This window comes from Syngnathus floridae, chromosome 16 (assembly GCF_059516105.1).
Source record: "Syngnathus floridae isolate MCC-2025c chromosome 16, RoL_Sflo_1.0, whole genome shotgun sequence".
NCBI lineage: Eukaryota > Metazoa > Chordata > Actinopteri > Syngnathiformes > Syngnathidae > Syngnathus > Syngnathus floridae.
This window is the reverse complement of record NC_142428.1, coordinates 60,001-83,345: the sequence shown is the minus strand read 5'-3', so window position 1 is coordinate 83,345 and position 23,345 is coordinate 60,001. Positions and strand designations below refer to the sequence as shown.

The window sequence follows — 23,345 nt, the reverse complement described above, 5'->3', positions numbered from 1 at the left end:
CGTCATTAATTTGAGCATTCTTCATGCCAAGTTTTCGAAAATAGATTGAACAGAAGGTACATGGACCGAAAGGGACCTTTGCACGATGACAATTCCATTTCAATGAAAAAACATTTTGAGATTTGATGACGACATTGCAATTTACAAAGAGACAGTGAATGCAGCTTGGCAGTCCCAGCCCAGGGCAGGGCAGGGCAGGCCGGGCGCGCGCGCATGCGCGCGCGCGGGCGGGCCGGCTGGCGGGCGGGCGGGAGACCGAGCGAGCGAGCGCGCACGCGCGAGCCAGCGACTTCCTTCCGGTCTGCTCTTCTCCAACTTGACTGACTCCAACCACAACACAACTGGGTCGATTTGCGCGTTGTTGTCCCCCGATGAGCAAAACATTGTGAGTATTACTCAAGAAGTATCTTTTTTTTTTCTTCGTCAACAAATATTCCCTGGCTACATGAAGGAAGGCCTAAACAGAATGAGGGATAGAGCATCGGTACGATGTTCATGGGTCGTTCGTTGTGTTCTTGGGCTGAGCGGCTGCGTCCAACCCATAGCCACTCACTCACTCACTCACTCACTCACTCACTCACTCACTCACTCACTCACTCACTCACTCACTCACTCACTCACTCACTCACTCACTCACTCACTCACTCACTCACTCACTCACTCACTCACTCACTCACTCTCTTGTTTGGTGGTGGTCGGAAGGGTCGTAGGCGCGCGCTGGCAGGCATCCTTCCCTCGGGGCAGCTGCCGTGTACTTCCGTAGTTTGCCGCCACTTCCACCAGAGTGGAATGGGTGATCGTAAAGAAATGCAGGCATCTACTGTGAGAAAATGATCCATATCGGTTTGATGACATTTACTTGACATTATTAGCCGAGTCTGGTGCTGTTCCACCCTTGAAGAGGAATTCTCAATTCTTCATAACAAGGCGTACAGAGACATAGTTATTGTTCATTGCCAATAGCTCGTGTGCTATTTGATTTTTTTGTAAAGTGCGTTGTTCCGGTGAAAGGTGTAAGTATTGTATTGCATAGTCGAAGTGCTTTGTGAACAAAAAAGTTGTGTTCATTTTGTCTACGGCGAGCGGGGAGGGAGGACGCGAATTGTAACTCAACTTCAATGTAGCTTGCCATTGCGTTGCTGGAATAATAAACGTGAACATAGCAGCTTTGTCTGAGTCACTTTGTGGACTAAGTGTTCGATCTGCATGAATTTGGACTTTTTATTTATAACACACTTCAGAAAATAAAAACATCTTCAGGTTTGATCGATGCAACAAAAATGGAGGATCGCGTGAGAAAGAAGGCTGGGCTCTTCACAAATGAAGCGTTAGCACGCAGCTTTGATTGATTTGGCTCGTGAGAGTTTTCGAGAGCCTAAATACAAGTCTAGTCACTAAAATGGATGACGGCTACCGTTTCCACCTGAAGCCACATTTTGGCTCGCAAACACTGCTGATGCCACACCTGGCCGGCCCGGTTTTTAGTCAAGAACTCTCCAAAGGCCAGACTCTCTTGGTCCTCCTTGAACAATAAGAAGATAGTACGTATGTGAAAGCCGAGTCTGACAGTGTGTTCTTTCTCAGGCCTGAAACCTGAACGGTCATGACTGAGCAGGAGCAGCGCACGTTCACGGAAAGACTGGAAGCGGCACTCTCTTGGATGAAGGCTGTCCAGGAGAGGCTGAGGGCAAACGATAACACCCAAGGGCCCCGCAATGCTCTTGAAGCCAGACTCAGAGAGACCGAGGTGAGACCCCCCCTCGGCTTTGCGTGTCATTTCAAATCATAGACTTGTCATTTTCTTCTTCGCTCTCCGTGCCGAGGTAGCGTAGGTATCTCCATCCGGAAAGTGCAAAGCGTGTCACACTTTGCCAGCCGGTGTTGACTTGTGCAGAGATGTTACCTTCCGGGACCTGTACGTGTTTGCCGCCTGTCCTAAAAAAGTCAATATTTCCAATTTGAAGAAAATTCACCAATCAGAGCACGATGGTCGTGCGAAGATGGAGATGGCGCTGGTCGCAGCGGAGCATCTTCTGCAGACGGGGGAGGAAGGAGTGAAGAGCCACATCCACGCGAAGCTCAAAGAATTAAAAAGTTGCTGGGAGGAAACGTGCACCTACATCATTCACTGCCACAGGTTGGCAATTCTCGCATGCATTTTTATCCCCATTTTCTTGGTCAATTTCTTGAGCCGAGTCAAAGTCTTTCTGCGTGATGATCTGCTCCATGCTTTATGTGTTGACAGTCCATTTTTTTTGGGCTTGTCAAAGGGCTTCACAGTTGACAATTATGCTCAACATTCCCTGCAAAAGCCCAACCGGGCGGGGTTCAATGTACATATGTATATCAAAGCTTCCTAGTGTCCTCAATGAATTGTCTTAACTTGAACCTTGCGGCGATCGTTTCACTCGATTCCCAGTCGGATCGAGTGGGTGTGGCTCCATTGGAGCGAGTATTTGAAGGCCCTCCGGGAGTTTGAGTCGTGGCTAGCCAAGCAGCAGTGCCACTTGGATGTCGGCGTGCCCTTGCAAGTGGGATTGAAGGAAAAGCTGTGGCAAGCGGACCAACAGAGAGTGGCGCTGAGCGACGTCCACGGCCAGGCAGCTCTGATCAAGAGGCTGCTGGACGAAGCCGCCGTGCTGCACGACAGAACCCGAGACCCCAGCGTGGACTCCCGAGCTCGGGAGGGACTGCGGCAGGCGTACGACGACCTCAAGGACAAGGTTGAGGTAAAATGTCCTGCGATCTGTGCCGTGACGCATTTCCCTTGATCCGACGAAGGCCAAAGTGTGACTGGCGCTATTCTAGGATCGCCTAGCGCTGCTTCAGGGGATAGCCGAGGAGCACCGGACTTACCGAGGCAGTGTTGAGCGCTTTCAGTCATGGCTGCTGTCCAAGACCAAGGAGCTGACAGACCTTATGGAGAAAGAGGACACGTCAGAGAACAAGATCCAAGCTTTAAAAGTCAGTCTGCAATTGGACTATATATGATGTCAAATGTACGATGAAAACAAATGCTCAACACCTGGTGTACTAAGATGAACAAAGTGGGCTGCACAAGCTCACACTTAAGCGGCGGTGGCAGCGGTGGTGGTGGCGGCGGTGACGGTAGTGGTGGCGGCGGTGATGGTGGCGGCGGCGGCGGCTGCTCACTCAATCCTCACTCCTGCTAAAAACGGCAACTCAAATCGCGTCGCCCGAGCGTAATCATATTTGACTGCTTCTCTCCATTTGTACCTTTGCCTTTTTTAGGCCCTGGACGACATGGTAGCCAGTGAGGAAAAAACTCTGGAGCGTATCGAGGCTGCGGCTGAAGGCGTCAGAGTGCAGACGTGCCCCGCTGGAGCGGAGCTGGTTGTAGACGAGGCTGAAGAGCTCAGGCTTGGTTGGCAGAGACTGAGACAAGGCTTGTGTGAGGTTGAGGAGGGTCTGCGCTCCGCATTGGACACGCACGGCGACTACACGGCAAGATGCCGGCGACTGCAAGACGACGTGGGAAGCCTCCGAGCACGACTCCGGGAGCTCGAGCGGGAACTGGAGGACCCTCGTGGGGCTGAGTTTAGCGAAGAGCAGATGATGGACCAGTGGAGAAGATACACGGTGAGTTTGTCAAAAATGATACCATGGGAAAGCTGAGCAGTCCTGCAATCCTAATGACTTGCCATGTCTGCGTATCTGGGCTTTTTTGCGATTTCTTCATCTCAGCCTCCGGAGGCAGGCAGGCAGTGTCATGCGTATTGTTTCCTGGCGTCAGCCCAAAATCAAACTGACACCCGAAAATGCCTTTAGTTTCCGTCGCCCAAAAAGTGAAAGCTCTTTTCTGATGAAGTCCACTTCATTTTAGGACGTGAGAGAGGCCCTGGCGGCGGCGGAGGAGTCCCAAGTGGAATGTCTAAAGTCGCAGCTCAAGGAGCTGTTCGGGTTCTCTGAGGACTCCCGTCACATTTCCGACGATGTCCTCGCTGTGGTCAGAGAACATCAGAGGTGGCCGATAACTTGCCTTTCCCGCTTGCTTTCAGCTTTCCTCCTAACGTGTATGTATCTGTATGTTGGACGGACCTACAGCGTGAAATGCAAAGCGGCCAAATTGTGCTCTGAGTCAGAGTGCGGCTTGAGAAAGACGCTGGAGGACACCCTGCTTTTCTTTGCGCGCTGGAGAGATATGGTCTCTCAGGTTTTGGAGGCATCTGCTGAGGTCACAGACTTGTCACACATTGTTCTACTGCTCCAGAATATTGAGGTAAAGCACGCATTGTTTTTATGTCACAATTTTCATTGTGCTTCAGTCTTTGAATACGTATTATTGTTATTATTGTGACTAGAAAGGTCATATATACGTATGTGTGCAATGTGCTCTTTCTTTCTCTCTTTCTTTCTTTCTTTCTTTCTTTCTTTCTTTCTTTCTTTCTTTCTTTCTTTCTTTCTTTCTTTCTTTCTTTCTTTCTTTCTTTCTTTCTTCCCGTCCTGTCATCTCCACTCAGCGGCTGGCGAAGGACAGTATCCAGCTGCAGGAGCGTTTGAATCAGCTCCAAACGAGGGGGGACCGGCTCCAATCTCTGTTTGATCCCAAACGGGCCGATGCTCTGCGCAGTGAGCTGAGTTCTGCGATGAGGAACAGAGAACTACTGCACGATCAGCTTTTACAGAGAAAGGGAAGACTGGAGGTGAGAGAGGAAAAAAAACCCAAGATCCAGCGTCACTTCTGTTGGCTATATCTCCACATTAGACGAGACGAGAAAAAGTGTTGCCTGGCAAACATCTAGGCAAGCCTAAATGATGAGAAAAGCGCCATAGGCACGCACGCACACAAGGCCAAAGAAAGCTTGGTCCACTCAGAGCAGGCTGTAACATTTCATCCAAGTCCTTTGACTTTGTCAGGCTTTCATCTCGAGCACAAAGGACTTTGAAGAGGCCTCCGTTGTGATTGGCTCCAAGTTGAGCAGTCTCAGAGATGCAATGATGGCAACCGTTGGGCTCCAGCCTGACATCCTGGCAAAGAAAAGTCAGTCCCAGCAGTTCAGGGTGAGTGAAATGACGTCGTCGATGTATCAACAAAGCTCTCCAGATAGTGACTGCGCCTTTTCCCTCAGGTGATCCAAAAGGAGCTAGAAGACTGCGAAGCCCACATCGCAGCTCTGGAAACGCTCGTATCGTCCTGTCCGAGCAAGCGCTCTCGCTTTGAAAAGCTCTATCGTGACTGGAAATACCTGAACGAGACAACCGAGGTAGGAGCTCCCGCATTGATGAGCCGAAGGGAATTTCCAAAATCCAGTGGCTGTCACTCTTTTCCTCTCTTTGGGTGACCGGGATCTAGCTGGTAACCTCCCGTACGTATATGCATACATGCACATTTTGAGTTGTTGTTGTTGTTGTTTGCAGGCGGATCGGCACAAGTGTGAGGAGAATATCGCCCATCATGCAGATTTCCACCAGCGTTTCCTAAACCTGGAGAAATGGTTGATTATCGCCAAGCAGAAGCTGGAGTCCTTCAAGAGCCCTACGGGAGAGTGGAGCATAGAAAAGCGCCAGCATGAGGCCCAGGTCTGAGTCTTAACAAAAGGCCAATCAATCCTTCAATCCACTCTTGCAAATTTGCTACCATTCTGATCTTTTTTGTGTTGTACAGCATAAACGTCGTTTGTTTCAGCTGCAGCTGTTGTGAAATGCGCAATCGAAATACACTTGCATTATGGTATCGGAGATTCCCTGCGTCATCGTGGTAGGAGTTTCATTTTCCTTCATCTGCCATTGACCGTCCCCAGAAATCACTTGGAGAGTTTCCGGAGAAGGAGATCCAGCTTCACCAGTTGGAGATGCAGGCTCAGACGCTTTTAAAAAGGACCTCGGAGGAAGGAAGAGTCCACATTGAGGGAGATATGACACGCCTTCAAGGTTTATGGTTGGCCTTGTATACCACCAGTCTCGATATTCACAGGTAAAACAGACGCAAATACAAGGAGATTCAGGAATGCACAACCAGAGGTTGCTTGGTGCTCCCATTCTGGAAAAGCCCAAAAATGATTGACCTATTTTCTAGTCAAGGAAAACAGCTGCAACTTGGTTTGGTGCGGTCAAATGCCTCCTGACACTTTTGTCTTTGTCAATTTCCATCTTCCCCCGCCCCCTTCTAGGCTGGTGAATGGTTCCATAAATAAGACACAATCAACCGTGAGCAAGGAAGTGGACAGCGGATGCTTTGGTCAGACTGAAGACTTAGCCGTACTGCCTGGACTACAGCAGGGTAATCCTCTCAAAGTATCAGGAAAAGGGATGGGCAGGCACACTTTCTGCGCTGGAGATGGAGAGGATTTGTCCATGTTGAGTCAAGCAGGGCAGCAGCAGCAGCAGCAGCAGCAGCAGCAGCAGCAGCAGCAGCAGCCTCTTGCTGAAGACTCTACAGTGGATACAAATGTTAACAGTGACACAGCAAGCAGAGGAGCACTTTGGCCTGCTAGTGATGAGGAAAGCCTAGAAGAAAAGGCTCTGACCATGGAGAGCCTGGGCCAAGGTGAAGGAGCTTTCAGGCTTTTCACACAGCATCCAGCCAAGCAGCAAACCAGCACAATGGTATTTGCAATCCAACAGTACAAATAGCAAATTCTTGCATTTTTTGATCACCAGTATACAATGGAATAGTTTTTCCTCTTTTATTTGATATATATATATACATATGTGTGTGTGTACAGATGGATGAAGTGGAATTTGAGGACAAAAGGACAGAGTTTGAGGCTTGGCTCTGCAAAGAGAATGAGCTGCTTTCAGGGATCCTTAACAGCAAGGGAGCGACACTCAAGGGCAACCAACTCAAGATACAACAGGAAACATTAAACGTGAGTTACCGGTGTCTGCATATCAACATTTGCTACTTCGTTAGGGGCTCAAGTGCGCTCAAACAAACTCTGAGATCTTGAGTTGAAACTTTCCTTTGGTTTGAAATATTATTTGGAAAGCCCAAAAAAGCAACAACAATAACTTGGCTACTGTGTTATTCCTTTTTTTTTGTATGCAGGCCCTGAGGTCAAGGGTAACCTGGGGTCAGGAGCAGTTCCAACTTTTACTTCAAGGGAGTGCAATGAGTAAGAGTGGATCAGGTTCAGCAGCAGACGCAAGTCTAGAAGAACTTCGTTACCGCTGGATGCTCTACAAGTCCAAGCTAAAGGCAGTAGTTGTCCCCCATCCCAGGCTGGGCTCCAAGGTGACTTGACTTGCCCTTGAGTCGAGTTTTCCATCCGTTAATTAATGATATGCTGGGTGCAGATCTTGCCACATTAACATTGAAATGTTCCCCCTTTGCAGAAAATCACCCACAAATTGGGGAAACCTGGCACAGGAGCAACGCTATATAAGGTACCATAAAACCAAGTGTACATATGGTACCACTGTACGCGCACCACTTCAAAACTAAGCAAGCAATGATTTTTTTGATTTTTCTCATCCTATGTGGGCTCTCTTATAGTTTAAACCTTGCCGCGCACCCCAGGTTTAGCCCCAGGCTTAGCCCCAGGCTTAGGCCCAGGCTTAGGCCCAGGCTTAGGCCCAGGCTTAGGCCCAGGCTTAGGCCCAGGCTTAGGCCCAGGCTTAGGCCCAGGCTTAGCCCCAGGCTTAGCCCCAGGCTTAGCCCCAGGCTTAGCCCCAGGCTTAGCCCCAGGCTTAGCCCCAGGCTTAAGCTAACTCTGGACCTGGGTTGTTATATTTCGTGCTATATCATGTGGAGAGAAGTGTGTTGGTAAAATTCCTTGAGATTTCCTTCTTGAAGACAGCCACGTAACTGTCCAATTCTGCCTGCTCCTCCCTATTGCTGTTTCAGAAACCTGGCTTGCTGCAGCGGGTGTGTCGACTGGCTCTTCCTCTCTGGCTCCTCTTCCTGGCTTTACTGCTGCTGGCCTTTCTCCTGCCCCTCGTGGACAAAGGCGACAGCTGCTCCATCTCCAACAACTTTGCAAGATCTTTCAGTGTTATGCTGCGCTACTCTGGACCACCGCCTACATAGACACAACCCATCGCACTTTCACATTCTTGTCTCACAGCTCCAGTTCCAAGAGATCCAAAACCATATTTCAATGAACATTTGAAAAGCGTATTATGTTCAGTATTTACACACATATCAGCCAAATGCCTTATACAGTTGCTACTTGTTAGCCAACAATAAAGTTGCTAATGTTAACCATATCAAATAAAATACTGTTTAATCCTCATTTTAATCTCATTCTTATTTTGTCTGTGGGGTTGTTTTCTTGCACAAAGCATGACCTTGAAAAAGAATTAAGAACCTATATTCAAATCTCAAAAACTTCTATTTTGCTCTATGAACTTCGATTGTGCACATATTAGTTGTTCGAATGTGCGCTCAGACTGGATGTGATATATTTTAGAATGAAGACCACAGCACTACAGTTGAACCCCGGCCGGATCTCTATGCTATTCTGTTCAAGAAGGAGCATCGAGAAGCGGAGCCGGCACGGTCCCGAGCGATTGGTCTCATTTGGACTAAAATAGGACATAAAAGCACAAAAATAGTCCATGTGAACAGCAGGATGGCTGTTGTTTACAAATACAGTGTGACGTGTGGAAGTCCACAGCCAACCACCCATCCGTACCGACCGAGCCGGTCGGTGTGTTATGTTCATCACTGAAAAGGCCCCGTATTAAAGTTTGCTCTTAAAAAGATCCATCCACCGTCCAGCCTCTTAAATATCGTACACAGCAGCTCTCTTTTCACACCGTTATTGCGTGGACTCAACTCTTCAGCGTGAACCCGTGCGTTACTTAGAAATGTAAACACCACTGAGTTGAAATTTCCAACACGTCGTTTTCTTGTTGACCGTTAGAGGGCGTGAATGTATTGCAAGTCAATTGTGAAGTGGTTTTCCTTGCCAAGCAATGAAAAGTGTCCACTTTCCGCGATCACATACACGCTAACCCGGGGGACGTCATGCATAGCGAAACCAAAGTGAATGAATGAATGAATCTTTATTTCGAACGTGATTGAAAGAATAAAAAACAAACAACAAACAATATATATCACTGTGAGGTCATAGTTGCGCATCAATCTCCTGTTGCATTGTGGTCCGAAGCTTTTTAAACGCGACACGAACCTTTCTTATTCCCTTAATAATAATAATTGCCACACTGTTCTGTGCACCATTGTACCTTTACAGTAAATGAAAGAACAAACACGTGATATTGTCACGTACAAAGAAAGGGATCACTGTAGCTAGTGTTATCCTAGTTACTTTTTAAACAAGTAATTAGTCGAGTGATTAGATTCACTTTTTAAAGCAAGTAGACAATAAAGCAACTACTTCAAGCTCATTTTAGCACCGCTTGCCACGTTTCCAAGCAGCAGAAGGCGCCGTCGTCGCTCGCGACACTTTCCCACATTCAAGATGGCGGTACCGTACGCGTACATATCTCAGTTGAAGGCAAGAGCTATTAGTTTCCGTCTACGGTCCACCATCCGCCATCACCACGCCAAAACAAGGAGGTCAGTAGCTAGCGTGTGTCCGTGGTTCAATGGCAGCGCGAACAATTTACGGATATTCTTGGTGGATTTAGTTGACTGTGGTTATTGTCTCATAGCAGCATGTAACGCAATTTACGTTCATGTTTTGTCCTAGCTAAGGCGCAGATCACAGGAAATGGTGCTAAAGTGGCAAAGTAGACACGTAAATTACTGTGACAGCAGAGTGAATGAAAGACACGGGCTTCAACGCAAATATTGTGGATCAACTGAACACATAAAAGGTCAGGTTGTGCATACATGTTTCAATTTAGAGCACCCGACATATGTTGGCCAAGCTAGCAGTGAACTTGTTAGCTAGCTAGCTAGCTAGCTTGCGAGCGAGCAAGCAAGCAAGCAAGCTAATTGGGTGAAGGTGCGTGGTAGTGGGGAGTAAATCTGTAGGATGTCTGCCTCTGTTTAGATTGAGGAGTACACTGTCCTTTATTGTATCTTAAATGACACAGGTGCGATGTTTAATCGGTATACAATTGACGGTCATGTTTCCACTGGGCTGTTAAGGTTGAAAGAGAAAGAGCGTTTCTGCCTGCCGTGCTAACAAATGACTCTGTTGCATATCATTGCGTTCATCTGGGTCTGATATGACAAATCGTTGGCTAATTATATCCCACATGTTCCTCGCTCATAGAAAGTTTGTATGACTGTGTTTGTGAAAGAGAAAATAGTTTGACCAAAGATCACCTCGGGCAGCGGTCCTCACCCTTTTTAGCACCAAGGACCGGATTATTGTCAGACAATCTTGTCACGGACCGGTTTTTAAGTAGAACAAAATAAGATGACACGACCGGCCGGCATCATAACAATGGGATTGTGGTGGAGAAGACTTGACTGAACATAGTCGTAAAACGAGAACAAGAAAGCACAGCAACGGACGCACATAAACACCACCACGTTCCCAACACACGCACGCACGCACGCACGCACGCACGCACACACACACACACACCCTTCAAGCCTTGTTTCCATCGCGGACACCACAGCATCATATCATAATAAGCGTGAATATGCAACTTGACTAGCAGCGTCCTCATAACAGCGCGGCGGCCGTGATTCAAATGAAAGTCGTTCGATCCGATCCGGTGCCATCTGTCAAAAATTGCATTCCTCTTCCGCTGCTCCACTCGGAAACATAGTGACATCGTATCGCAGTGGCACAAATGCAAGTACTCTCCAATCACATCTTTTCATTCCTCAGGCTTGTTCATGGAAGACCAAAGCATTTACTGGTGGGGCCAAGATTAAGTATTTCCTAATCCAGATCCACTTCAGGATTGCTACCTATGGTAAGTATAGGTTTAGATGGATTTGGTTGAATAGTTCTTCCCAAGTCCAACGCTCAGTTTGCTCTAGCAGCTGCTTTCTTTGACTTGACTAAGACCGTTTCATATTCTCCTTTTTTAGAAATTGCTCGGATATGAAATAAAGTGGACGACGGGAGGAGTTGTGCCCACTCACTCTTCTCCAACATTTTGAAGAATGGCAGGCCTGAAGCTTGTCACGCCGGCCACATCTCCCATGGGGCCTTTTTTTGGACTTCCGTGGCAGCAGGAGGCTATCCACGATAATATCTATACACCTAGAAAATATCAGGCAAGTTCATAGAATAGGTTCGACACGCTTTAAAACTCTCTTGCATTGCTCTTAAGAAGTCTTCCATTTAACATGAAAAATCATCTCGGAACCTCAGATTCAATCTAAAAAGCATTTGTGTTTTCAAGCAAAATAAAAGGAAAGCATTGTTTTGTGATTGGCCTCCTAATATTGACCTCGCGTTTTAGAAGCAGGCTACTTCATTTTCCAACTACAAAGGAGGAGGTACCGAGGGGGGAACCACGAGTCGAGTACAGCAGGGCAGATTTGTTTGCGGAAACGGGGCTAAATGTCGCGGAGAGTAGAGCCGCCCGGGTAGGTTTGTCACTGTAAACTGGACTCGTACTAGGGACCAAGATGACCAGATGAAGCATTTCATTGTATTTCCACATTGATGAAGAAGGCGGTGCGAGCGTACCCGTGAAGGCTTCTTTGATGGCGCGTGTCGCAGACTGCTGGCAATGCCTCTGTCTGTCTGTCTGTCTGTCTTTCTGTCCGTCCGTCCGTCCGTCCGTCTGTCACCATATGCAATGGGTTGGCAATAGGCCTTGAGGCAGCGCGCGTTTGACTCAATGCACGTGCCTTTCCCATCGAAACGTACTGAGACACGAGCGATGCAGCAAGGCACCTGGACTCAAAACCGAGAAGCACTCCAAGGTCATCCTCATTGTATATTGGATGGAATTTTCTTCGACTTGACAATTTCCTCCATGATTGTTGTCATTTCTTTATGAACGGCTCATGATCGACTTGAACCTTCTTATCTTGCACAGGTGGAACTTCTCGAAGCGGCTCTTGAACGTAACACTATCGTCTGCTTAAATAGCGGCTCAGGGAAGACCTTTATTGCAGTTCTCCTAACGAAAGAGCTCTCCCACCAAATTCGGGGAGAGTACCTAGGAAATGCGAAGAGGACTGTATTTCTTGTTAACTCAGGTACTGACCCTTTGAGATGTATATCTAAACCTCTGAATTCATTTGAAGTCATTGTTTTGCGTAGCCTTGTCTGTTGCTGAGCAAGCAGCTGCACTTTGAGATGAGATTGAAAGCTTTGAATTGATTATTTTGCGTAGTCTTGTGTGTTGCTCAGCAAGCTGCTGCACTTTGAGATGCTCCTTAAACCTTTGAATTCAATTGAAGTCATTGTTTTGCGTAGCCTTGTCTGTTGCTCAGCAAGCAGCTGCCATCAGAACTCACTCTGACCTCCAAGTGGGAGAGTACACCGAAGTGGAGGAGGCTTTGGCGTGGACCTACCATCAGTGGAGCCAAAAGATAGCCAGGAGACAGGTATGTGAATGAGGGGGACAAAGTTGACATTTGACCCTGTGATGTGAACAAGCCTAATGTGTTAGCCTTACCTTGACGTTTACATCTCCATCCCGTCATTGTGACCTTCTAGGTTCTAGTAATGACTTGCCATATCTTCCTGCATATGCTGAGGAATCAAATCTTACCTTTGTCCAAAATCAACTTGGTGGTTTTTGACGATTGTCATCTTGCCATCACAGAGCACCCCTACTGTGAGATCATGAAGGTGGGTGTGATGAAGACTTTGATGATTTCTATCTTCATTTGGTTGTTGCCACTGTTTTGCCTAGTAGAGAGTCTTTCGCCGTTTTCGCTGGCATTGAGCCATATGGGAAACAATACAATCAAGCCACTTTATTTCCAGAGCGCATTTTGCATCAAAGCACTTCACATATAGGAGTGGGACAACCACAAAGACAGTGAAAACCGAGGAATCGATAGGAAGATCCAAAATGAATGTTTTGAAAAGAAAACGATGGCGTGCCTCCACTCCACTCCACACCACACCACTCCACTCCACTCCACTCTACTCTGCCTCCTCAACTTCACTCAACAAACTGCCTTGTTCGGTCCTCGGATAATGAAACTGAGGGCAAAATCCGAAAGCACTCTTTCTCGCTGTTCAAATACTGTTGGATTGGACCAAATGAAAGCATTTCTTGGAATCACGCCCCATCTTGCTGTTTGTGGTCACTTTCTGCAGCTATTTGATGGAAGCTCGTGCAATCCTCGCATTCTGGGTCTCACAGCCTCCATTCTGAACGGCAAATGCGACCCGTCGGACCTTGAGCGGAAAATACAGAGTTTGGAGCGAGTCCTGAAGAGCAACGCTGAAACTGCCACTGACCTTGTAGTTCTAGACAGGTCCTATAATACAAGTACAGGTTGTTGGAATGATGTGCTCTTATTGTATTTTCTATAAATCCCTCACATGTTCTTCCAGATATGCCTCTCAGCCAAGAGAAGTTGTACTGGATTGTGGTCCCTATCTGGACAAGAGTGGGCTATCCTCTCATCTCCAAGTGGAGTTGGATGGAGCTCTGGACTTCTTAAACGATTGTTACGTCTCTGTTCCGAGAGAGGACAGAGGTCCGACAGTCATCTCCCGACAGGTCAGGCTCTTGATACCATTTTGATATTTCTGGAGCTCGACTCGAAACTCAACAGGAAGTCGCTCTCTCGTTCGCTCGCTCGCTCGGCCAGCCATATTGTATTTCCTTTCAGATTTTGCCCCGCTTCTTGGCCTTTTCTATAGAAGAATCTGAACGTCCAATTCTGATTGTATAGCTGCTCGCACAGCTCTAGTCATTATTATTATTATTATTATTATTATTATTATTATTGTTCTTTAAATCCTAAGGTTGGTTTCCATGTGTGGTTCATGTCCTCTTTGTGTTGTTCAGGTACTAAGTGAATGCAAGGCTGTGCTCCAGGTGCTGGGACCCTGGTGTGCAGACAAAGCAGCAGGCATCATGGTGCGGGAGCTCCAGAAGTACATCAAACACGAACAGGGGGAGCTTCACCGCAAATTTCTGCTCTTCACCGACACCGTTCTCAGAAAAGTCCACGCCCTTTGTGAAGAACATTTCTCTCCTGCCTCCTTGGACCTCAAGTTTGTCACACCAAAGGTTCTCCGTCTGCTGGAGGTCCTGCACGAATACAAGCCTTTTGAGCGCCAGCAGTTTGAGAGCGTCGAGTGGTACAACAACCGCAATCAGGACAATTATGTCTCTTGGAGTGATTCGGAGGAAGAAGATGAGGATGAAGAAGCGGAGACCAAAGAGCGGCCCGAAGCCAACTTTCCTTCGCCGTTCACCAACATTCTATGCGGAATTATATTTGTGGAGAGGCGTTACACGGCGGTCGTCCTAAATCGGTAGGATGACCGTGATGTGCGTGCGAGGGGAGGCCCGAACCCTGCATTGCTTGCTATCTAGCTAGCTAGCAGGAATAGGCCTGCTACCCACTTGCTATATTGATATCTTCTATGCTCTATCATCTTTCCATTCCAGTCTCATCAAAGAAGCGGGAAAGCAGGACCCAGAGTTGGCCTACATCAGCAACAACTTTATTACCGGCCATAGCATTGGCAGGAATCAGCCGCGGAACAAGCAGATGGAGGTGGAATTCAGAAAGCAAGAGGAGGTAGCAAAGCAAATTCTCATTTGTGTGCCCCCCCCCCATACCGACAGTACACTCGAGGATCCCAAATTTGTCCAGAGCTTTGTAGAGCGCTCGCTTGCTTGCTTGCCCGCTTGCTTGCATGACGTTCTAATCCACTGTCCCTTGAAGGAAACGGTTTTCCGCTTCTTCAGCTGTATTAACTGTCTTCCGTCTTGGGCTCGTAGGTTCTGCGCAAATTTCGAGCTCACGAAACCAACCTGCTGATTGCCACCAGCATTGTGGAGGAAGGTGTGGACATTCCAAAGTGTAACTTGGTGGTGCGCTTTGACTTGCCGACTGAATACAGGTCCTATGTTCAGTCCAAAGGCAGAGCTCGAGCTCCCGTCTCCAACTATGTTATGCTGGCCGATAGCGACAAGACCACGTGCTTTGAAAATGATCTGGGTACCTACAAGGCCATTGAAAAGGTCAGAAATCCTCAGCCCACTTTGTGCATACCGTATTTTCCGCCGCCTCAATTGAGCCACGCGTGCGTCATTGGCACGTTGATTTCCAGAAAGCTAGCCTCGTGCCTCCTCGTAAGCACGTCGATGCCGTTTGAGAGGCTCCTACGCTAACTATTTATCAATGGCGGCAGAGGTCCGTACTCTTCTCTTCGTATCGCGTACGGTCCTCCGATTGCCTTAGCGCCCCGATTGACGGATTCGCCGCTCTAATTCCAGCTTTCTTCCTCGAGCGCATCCTTAAATCAAAAGGTCTACATACATCAATGAATACGTGCGCAACGACCATGAGTATTTGTTCTTCCGAGCAGATCTTGAGGAACAAGTGCTCCAAGTCTGTGGAGGTTGGCGAGTTTGAAGGAGATCAGCAAGTGCTGGACGATGACAACATCCTTCCTCCGTATGTGCTTCAATCTGAGGACGGCGGTCCTCGGGTCACCGTTAACACGGCCATCGGTCACATTAATAGGTACGGTTTTGTGCTCCGATTGTTACCTACGTCCAACGGTCGTTTCCAAAAAACAAAGCGTGTTGTTCAAACGGCTCAGGTATTGCGCTCGGCTGCCGAGTGACCCCTTTACCCACTTGGCTCCCAAGTGTAAAACGGTGGCGTCGCCAGATGGGAGATTCCAGTCGACGCTTCATTTACCCATCAACTCCCCGCTCAGAGTGCCTGTTAAGGTGTGGAAGAAACTGCGACGCGTCCCGAATAAAATGTTTGGTCGTAACGGGCACATCTTTTTTCTATCTTGGCAGGGTCCAAAAATGAATTGTTCCAGATTGGCGGAGAAAGCAGTTGCCCTACTTTGTTGTGAGAAACTGCATCAAATCGGTAGGTCCTGCGCGGAACAGAAGCCACTCTGCTTTCCACTTGTTCAACACTTCTTTTTGCTTTGCTCTGTCCGGTCTTTCCAAGGCGAACTGGATGATCATTTGATGCCGGTTGGGAAGGAGACGGTAAAGTACGAGGAAGAGCTGGACCTTCACGATGAAGAAGAAACCTGCGTTCCCGGACGGCCTGGCTCGACAAAGAGGCGACAGTGCTACCTGAAAGCTGTGAGGGGAAGAAAACAAACAAACAAAAAAGAGATCTATCTATAGCTATAGCGTGGAGATCCTGTCATTGCAATTGTCTGTTCTTTGATCTTCAGATACCAGAGTGTCTGCAGGACAGTTTTGCTGTCCACCAGCATACTTACTACTTGTACGTCATCGGAATGGTTCTCACCACACCGCTCCCGGATGAGCTCAACTTCCGGCGAAGGAAGCTTTACCCACCGGAGGACAGCACTCGCTGTTTCGGCATCCTGACGGCTCAACCCATACCGCGAGTAAGAATGGAATGCCTGGAATGGAATGGAATGGAATGGAATGGAATGGAATGGAGCTTGATCGTGTCCCCTCACGGCAGATCCCCCATTTTCCTGTCTACACGCGCTCGGGCGAGGTGACCATCTCCATCGAGCTCCAGAAGTGCGGCTTCAAGCTCACCGCCGCTGAGCTGGAACTCATCATTCGCCTGCACCAGTACATCTTCTCCCATATCCTTCGCTTAGAGAAACCTGCACTGGAGTTCAAGCCTACACTTGCTGACTCTGCTTACTGTGTTCTACCTCTCAACATTGGTGAGTTGCGATTTCAGGCAGATGCTATATCCAACCAAGTTGAGAAAATGCCAAATTCAACCTCGTTAGGTGGCGAGTAAAGTCAAAATACGTTCTCTTTGGTCAGGAGGCTCTGACTTAACCAGCAATCTCAACTGCTTATTGTGAACATGCCGCTTGTAGCATTTCTCATTCCCTATCGTTTGAAACTTTTGGACATAACGTGTTGTTCCATTCTTGTAGTTGGAGATTCCAACACGTTGGATATGGACTTCAAGTTCATGGAGGATATTGAAAAGTCTGAGGCCCGAACTGGCATTCCGACTACTCATTACACCAAACAACAGCCATTCAACTTCAAGTTGGAGGATTACCAGGATGCTGTCATCATTCCAAGGTATGTACTCGGGGCATCTTTTTGCTTCGCTCACCTTTTCCTTTCAAAGGTCTGAAAAGGAGGCTCGTCCTCTTATTTGTCGCTGCTCTGAGCGGACTTGTTTTGTTGGCGCTTTCTCAAATCCATGCCTTTTCTCATCCTGTCCCAGGTACCGTAATTTCGACCAGCCTCATCGCTTTTATGTCGCTGACGTGTACACAGACCTCACACCTCTCAGCAAGTTTCCTTCACCAGAATATGAGACATTTGCTGAGTACTACAAAACCAAGTACAATCTGGATTTATCCAACCTGAACCAGCCACTCTTGGATGTTGACCATACCTCATCCAGGTTAGTAGTGTGGCCATGCTGTGATGCTATATGGGCTGGGCTGGGCTGGGCTGGGCTGGGCTGGGCTGCCTTGCGTGCATGCATTAATAAAGGAGATCATTTCCAAAGATGGGTTGACGGTACAAACAGTTGGTAGGTCGCTGGATGGATGGATGGATGGATGGACGGACGGACGGACGGACGGACGGACGGACGGACGGACGGACGGACGGACGGACATCACCTTTGTTGAACGCTTGTTTTGCGCTCGCAGACTCAATCTCTTAACACCTCGTCACCTGAACCAAAAAGGCAAAGCGCTGCCTCTCAGCAGTGCAGAGAAGAGGAAAGCAAAATGGGAAAGTCTCCAGAACAAACAGGTAAAGTTTGTTTTCTTGTGGCTGTCATTCTTTTCCTTTTCTTATGGGTCCATGTAAGGATTGTTGTCTTTGCCAGATCCTGGTTCCAGAGCTTTGTGCCATCCACCCCATCCCAGCGTCCCTCTGGAGGAAGGCAGTGTGTTTGCCCAGTATCCTCTACCGTCTCCACTGCCTCTTGACGGCAGAGGAACTTCGATCCCAGACGGCCACCGAAGCCGGAGTCGGATCACCGACGCTTCCGCCTGATTTCAGGTATCAAATGAGCCTGTTTCCTACATGGTAAGGCGCGCTTCATTTGAAGGCAGGCGCCTTTCCTCTCTTTTTCGGCCAGGTATCCAAACTTGGACTTTGGGTGGAAGAAATCAATTGACAGCAAAATCTTCATCTCCTTAACGGAGTGCAACGACATTCAGTGTAAGCAGCAGCCGTCGGCCGATTCGATGTCGGGTGGCGGTCGTCCTCACCGTTCCCAAGCCGTGGTCACTTGCGGCAAGAACCGCTCGACTGCGTACAATGGCGGCGAGAGTCTCCCGGAAGGAGAGCAGAGTCTCCGGCATAATTGCCAATGCCCCCGCTGTAGTTTTGTCGAACTGCTCAGCCCTAAAACGATGCAAATCCCTCCTACCTCAGTTCCCGCGGAGCCCCCTCGCAGTTGTCCCGCACAGCGAAGCGACCAATGCGCACTCGGAAGCAAGTCGAGAAGTCACGCTACCTCAGCCTACAGCGAGTGTCCCAATGTTCACAAAGCACCTTCCCCCAATTCCAGCAAAGTAGCAGGAGGTGCTATCAAAAGGCTGGGGCCCAACCCAGGCCTCATCCTCCAGGCCCTGACCCTTTCCAATGCGAGTGACGGTTTCAACCTGGAGCGTCTGGAAATGCTGGGCGATTCCTTCCTCAAACACGCCATCACCACCTATCTGTTTTGCACCTATCCCGATGCCCACGAGGGCAGGCTCAGCTACATGCGCAGCAAGAAGGTGAGTGGGCGGGTGAGAGTTGGTCGGGTCGGTTCGGTCAGTCAGTGAGTCAGTCATCGCTATTGCCTTTCATCAAGGAATTGTCCAATCGAGATAAATAAACGTGACTAGACTTTGATCGTAACCTGAAAATGTGGGATCTCAATGCCTTTTGTTGTGGCAGTGATGCCATTCAAAGGACTCAAATAGTACATCACAGTTGTCCTCTCTTTCTCTTCTTCCTCCTCCTCTCCTGCCTGCACGATTTTTAGGTGAGCAACTGTAACCTCTACCGCTTAGGGAAGAAGAAAGGACTCCCCAGCAGGATGGTGGTCTCCATTTTTGACCCCCCAGTCAACTGGCTGCCTCCCGGCTATGTGGTCAACCAAGACAAGACTGTCGCGGACAAATTGGACTCCGATGAGGTCAGTTGAGATTTGATTTTCCTTGTCTCTTGATCGTTGAGTGTCCATCCATTCCAAGACAACTTGTGCTCCTTCCATGGTGGGGAGTGAGAGGAATTCAGCCATTCCGTTATTGATAACAGCGTATAGATCCAGCCACAGTCGAGCCTGGCTCGGTCGACCGGCCTTCACGGCTTGGCGCAATCCCCCCCCCCCAATTCGGGCATGCGTGACGTCACTCTGATTTCAACATGGCAAATCCAAGATCAGACAGAAAAGTGATGACGCCAGATATTGACCAGGTTTTTCTCCAACAGCCATCATGTGGTTCTGCACCACAGTACTAATGCCAGCCCACAGCACCTCCAATCGACATGTTTGACAGGCCTCGCTCGTAATATTTCAATTTTGATGACGTGTAGCTGATGCCCGCTGTTGCGCAAAAAAGCTGTTTGCCACTCTACACCCGTATTAAGGCTGTTCATAGTGTTTTTTTGTTGGACTTCCAGGCCGTTCAGAAGTCTTGAACCGAAATGAACTCCAATTGAGCCAGGCCAGTCTTTATTGAATGAACGACATTTTTGTCAATGAAAGTGATTCAGTCCCAGTTAGATATATGTCGTTTACGAAGGGAGGCTTTTAGTCTTATCTGTAGTCTAGTTTTTGTCTGGTGAAGAATGAGCATTTTCGTGAATGAAATTACCGCTAGTATACAATGGCTCTTATATACATATCTTTTTTTTCTTTCTCTTTCTTCTTCTTCTTTTTAATTCAGGCCGAGGAAACGATTGTGTCTAACGGGTGCTCTGCTAATGAAGATGTGAATGAAGACAATAATGAGGGAGAGCTGCTTTTGAAGGATGAACCAAAAGATGAGGTCAACATGGAGGATGACCTGGAGTACTACAAGGAACACATCAAATTCATCGACAATATGCTGTTAGGCTCTGGCGCCTTTGGTAAAAAGATTTCTTTGAGCAGCAGCTCTCTGACCACTGCCTCAGAGCCTTTGCCATCCATCCAGACGGCGTATGAATGGAAGGCCCCAAAGAAAAACCCATATCCCGCGGCGGCGGCGCCGGCCCAGCACCACTCTGAGCCAGCACCCGCCACAGCCGAGGACTTTGACTACAGCTCGTGGGACGCAATGTGCTACCTGGACCCCAGCAAGGCCGGCGAGGAGGATGACTTTGTGGTGGGCTTTTGGAATCCGTCGGAGGAGAGCTACGGCGCCGAGCTGGGGAAGCAGTCCATCTCTTACGACTTGCACACAGAGCAGTGCATAGCTGATAAGAGTATCGCCGACTGTGTCGAGGCTCTGCTGGGTTGCTATCTGACCAGCTGTGGCGAAAGAGCCGCCCAGATGTTCCTGTGCTCGTTGGGCTTGAAGGTGTTGCATATTTGTCACAAATGTCTCAATTAGTACGTGCGTAGAAAACCAATCCAAAGGTGAGCCCTGGTTTCTTTTTTTTTATTGTCTCAACAACATGTGGCTGGCTCTTGGTTTTCCAGGTCTTGCCCCTTGAGAAAGGGAGCGTGACAGAAGAAGCTGGAGTCAGCCCGACGTCCTCGTGCTACGGCTGGTTGAAAATCCCACCGCGCTGCATGCTGCAGCATCCAGATGCGGAGCGAACCCTCAAGCACCTTATCTCTGGCTTTGAGAATTTTGAACAAAAGATCAACTACACATTTCACCACAAGGCTTACCTACTGCAAGCCTTCACCCATGCTTCCTACCATTACAACACAATCACAGGTGAGACAAGATCTCGCTCTCGTTCAAAGAGCGACTCACCCGTTTAGTGGTTATCGCTGACGACGACTTCTGAGACGCTAGGCCAAAAGTCAGTATTTTGAGTCGTCGTTAAGTCGTGTGGGCTTTTGCGACTTTCATCTAAAGTGCAAGAGCTTTTGATCACGCCTGTCCTTTGCTCTTCAGATTGTTACCAACGCTTGGAGTTTCTCGGCGACGCAATTCTCGACTACCTCATTACAAAGCACCTTTACGAAGATCCGCGGCAGCACTCGCCCGGCGTACTGACCGACCTGCGCTCGGCGCTCGTCAATAACACCATCTTTGCCTCTCTGGCCGTCAAGTACGACTACCACAAGTACTTCAAAGCGATCTCCCCTGAACTTTTCCACGTGATTGACGACTTTGTGCAGTTTCAACTGGAAAAGAATGAGATGCAAGGCATGGACTCTGAGGTAAGCGAGCGCCGTTACGGCCGGCCGGCCAGACTCGCGGGCGTCCGCGGCAAAATGCGAGCTACCGCGGATACGGGATTTCCAATGAAATACGAACGCGTGGATCGTTGCGGCTCCTCGTTTTTGGCGCTGACCAAATGAAATTGGGGCGCCCGCCGTCACGACTTGACATCGCCGCCTGTCTCTGTTCAATGTCAGTTACGTCGCTCTGAAGAAGATGAGGAGAAAGAGGAGGACATTGAAGTGCCCAAAGCTATGGGCGACATCTTTGAGTCGCTCGCCGGAGCCATTTACATGGACAGCGGGATGTCGTTGGAGACGGTGTGGCGAGTGTATTATCCAATGATGAGGCCACTGATCGGTGAGGACCAAGTCAGACGCTGCTGTTGGATTGCAAAAGAAGTTCCGTTGAATGATCTGATTGAATTTGATTCTATTCCTGCAGAGAAATTCTCCGCAAACGTGCCCCGGTCTCCTGTAAGGGAGTTGCTTGAAATGGAACCGGAAACTGCAAAGTTCAGGTGAGTTGAGGCAAACGTCTTTACACGGCAAGAGCACCTTTCACGATAGATTTCTTTCAAAGAGAGAACATCATTTGGACTTGTTTGTTTTCACCAGGATTCAGATGACTCCCCTCGAGTCAAATGCGTGAAACTTAAGAGCTCAAGCATGCGTGTTTCGCTTTGCATTCAAAATGTTTGTGTCACCATTGATGATGGTAGTCCTTTTTCTCTACGCGTAGCCCCGCAGAGCGAACTTATGACGGAAAGGTCCGAGTGACGGTGGAAGTGGTGGGAAAAGGCAAGTTCAAAGGAGTGGGACGCAGCTATCGTATTGCCAAGTCGGCGGCGGCCCGACGAGCGCTGCGAAGCCTCAAAGCCAATCAACCTCAGGTCCAAAACAACTGAGCTCCTCCGCATGGCGAAAAAGCAGCATTTGCCACGCCACGCCACGCCACGCTAGCTAGGTATGCCCTCCTCCAGTATGTTACACCAAGTGAGAAACAGTCGGGGGACGGGACGGGACGGGACGTGACGGGAGACGTTTGCATCGGATCGTTTTCATTCTTTTTGCGCACACACAATCTCTTTCTTTTTCTCTCTTTGCTTTGGCGACTGCTTGATTCGCATGAATCAAAGTGTTCAACTGGTCAGGTTGTAATGTCTATCGCTACTTTTAACCTCATCCAAAATGAAAGTGAGGCAGGCATACGTTGTTGTTTCCATCAATGTAGTATGTAGCGAGGCCAACGCGCTTAACTCCTCAGCCTGTGCACTAATGCCAGTAAGTTTGAAAGTGTTATAAAAAACAAAACAAAAAAAACAAATGCGAGCAGCAGACGTAGCAACCGGATTCCACTGGAGAGAAATGCAATGAATAATGGTATTATGAAAACACCGTGGTCACATTGACAGAGAGCAAAATGACATAGCTATAACAAAGTATGTATACAAATCTCAAATGATGTTTTGGGACTCGGAGGCTCGCTCACCTATTTTCCAAAATAGATAGATGGATAGATAGATGGAGAGATAAATAGGAATGTGAACATTCCCACTTACTGTAACTTCTTTTAAACTGCAATTGGGTTGCATGTTCTGATCTAAAACTGTATCAAATGGATTTCTTCTGTGAGTCTATTCATTGTTTTGTATATGACCAGAGTGAGATTAAATGTTGTGGCATTACTTTGGTTAGTAGGTTTAAATACATTTCCCCCCCATCATTCTATTAATGCTCTAGTGGCTGTCAACTAAGAGAAAATCGTTCATTTGAGATACAGATAGTGTATCAGTTGTACAATTGCATAGATTGCAATTCATTGGATGGAAAACAGGCACATTTATTACACCAAGCAAGTGTACACATCCTGGAAGCAGCTTTGGGGGTTAACGTTCATGATGGACAAAAGCAATATCAGCCCTTTTTCTTGATTTCTCCTCCTAGATCTTGCAGATTACAGCTGAAGCTCGATTTTACCCGGACATTTTCAAGGAGTATTTGAAATGGACGATATAAGGCCAAATGACTAGCGCGTAAA

The 23,345-nt window shown here is 48.2% G+C and overlaps 3 protein-coding genes across 20 annotated transcripts in view; all 3 read left to right on the top strand.

Moving 5' to 3' along the window:
• Positions 1 to 222: 222 nt before the first annotated feature.
• On the top strand, positions 223 to 8,195 carry syne3 (spectrin repeat containing, nuclear envelope family member 3). Of its 3 annotated transcripts, none has more exons than XM_088401087.1 (19): positions 223 to 385; positions 1,585 to 1,747; positions 1,965 to 2,137; positions 2,420 to 2,729; positions 2,809 to 2,964; positions 3,253 to 3,600; positions 3,845 to 3,984; positions 4,066 to 4,240; positions 4,482 to 4,664; positions 4,879 to 5,022; positions 5,091 to 5,225; positions 5,380 to 5,541; positions 5,763 to 5,935; positions 6,132 to 6,241; positions 6,332 to 6,567; positions 6,687 to 6,830; positions 7,010 to 7,195; positions 7,297 to 7,347; positions 7,808 to 8,195. In XM_088401087.1, exons 2-19 carry the CDS (start codon positions 1,604 to 1,606, stop codon positions 7,988 to 7,990), a joined length of 3,153 nt encoding a protein of 1,050 aa, XP_088257213.1. In that variant the 5' UTR covers positions 223 to 385; positions 1,585 to 1,603; the 3' UTR covers positions 7,991 to 8,195. The 3 variants fall into 3 exon arrangements, with proteins under 3 accessions (XP_088257213.1, XP_088257212.1, XP_088257211.1); XM_088401086.1 differs by having other exon boundaries at positions 6,329 to 6,567; XM_088401085.1 differs by having other exon boundaries at positions 6,132 to 6,567.
• Positions 8,196 to 9,247: 1,052 nt separating this feature from the next.
• Positions 9,248 to 23,345, top strand: part of dicer1 (dicer 1, ribonuclease type III) — a 22,274-nt gene continuing 8,176 nt past the window's right edge. For 12 of the 15 annotated variants that reach the window (XR_015863514.1, XR_015863509.1, XR_015863513.1 and 9 more), the window contains exons 1-29: positions 9,491 to 9,744; positions 10,716 to 10,803; positions 10,922 to 11,110; positions 11,884 to 12,046; positions 12,267 to 12,397; positions 12,510 to 12,644; positions 13,122 to 13,282; positions 13,362 to 13,530; positions 13,822 to 14,294; positions 14,431 to 14,563; positions 14,767 to 15,009; positions 15,357 to 15,514; positions 15,594 to 15,726; positions 15,802 to 15,877; positions 15,962 to 16,101; positions 16,197 to 16,376; positions 16,457 to 16,670; positions 16,893 to 17,046; positions 17,195 to 17,377; positions 17,631 to 17,736; positions 17,813 to 17,988; positions 18,068 to 18,713; positions 18,965 to 19,117; positions 19,872 to 20,486; positions 20,609 to 20,852; positions 21,036 to 21,304; positions 21,503 to 21,665; positions 21,750 to 21,825; positions 22,047 to 22,271. Coding sequence is in view for 3 of the 15 variants with exons in the window: in XM_088401080.1 (XP_088257206.1) it covers positions 10,997 to 11,110; positions 11,884 to 12,046; positions 12,267 to 12,397; positions 12,510 to 12,644; positions 13,122 to 13,282; positions 13,362 to 13,530; positions 13,822 to 14,294; positions 14,431 to 14,563; positions 14,767 to 15,009; positions 15,357 to 15,514; positions 15,594 to 15,726; positions 15,802 to 15,877; positions 15,962 to 16,101; positions 16,197 to 16,376; positions 16,457 to 16,670; positions 16,893 to 17,046; positions 17,195 to 17,377; positions 17,631 to 17,736; positions 17,813 to 17,988; positions 18,068 to 18,713; positions 18,965 to 19,117; positions 19,872 to 20,486; positions 20,609 to 20,852; positions 21,036 to 21,304; positions 21,503 to 21,665; positions 21,750 to 21,825; positions 22,047 to 22,212 (5,574 nt within the window). In the remaining 12 variants the exon portion in view is untranslated. The other 3 variants (XM_088401080.1, XM_088401082.1, XM_088401081.1) reach the window with 3 other exon arrangements.
• Positions 22,234 to 23,345, top strand: part of gsc (goosecoid) — a 27,412-nt gene continuing 26,300 nt past the window's right edge. Inside the window, exon 1 of one of the 2 annotated variants that reach the window (XM_088401140.1) lies at positions 22,234 to 22,271. The gene's annotated coding sequence lies outside the window, so the exon portion shown is untranslated. The remainder of the gene's footprint in view (positions 22,272 to 23,345) is intronic. The other variant, XM_088401142.1, reaches the window with a different exon arrangement.

Bases quoted from the DNA above. Each gene is read 5' to 3' on its own strand.
- syne3 (XM_088401085.1), top strand. From the start codon at position 1,604: ATGACTGAGCAGGAGCAGCGCACGTTCACGGAAAGACTGGAAGCGGCA. The intron at 1,748-1,964 runs GTGAGACCCCCC...TCCAATTTGAAG, and splicing joins CCAGACTCAGAGAGACCGAG to AAAATTCACCAATCAGAGCA. The intron at 6,568-6,686 runs GTATTTGCAATC...GTGTGTGTACAG, and splicing joins AGCAGCAAACCAGCACAATG to ATGGATGAAGTGGAATTTGA.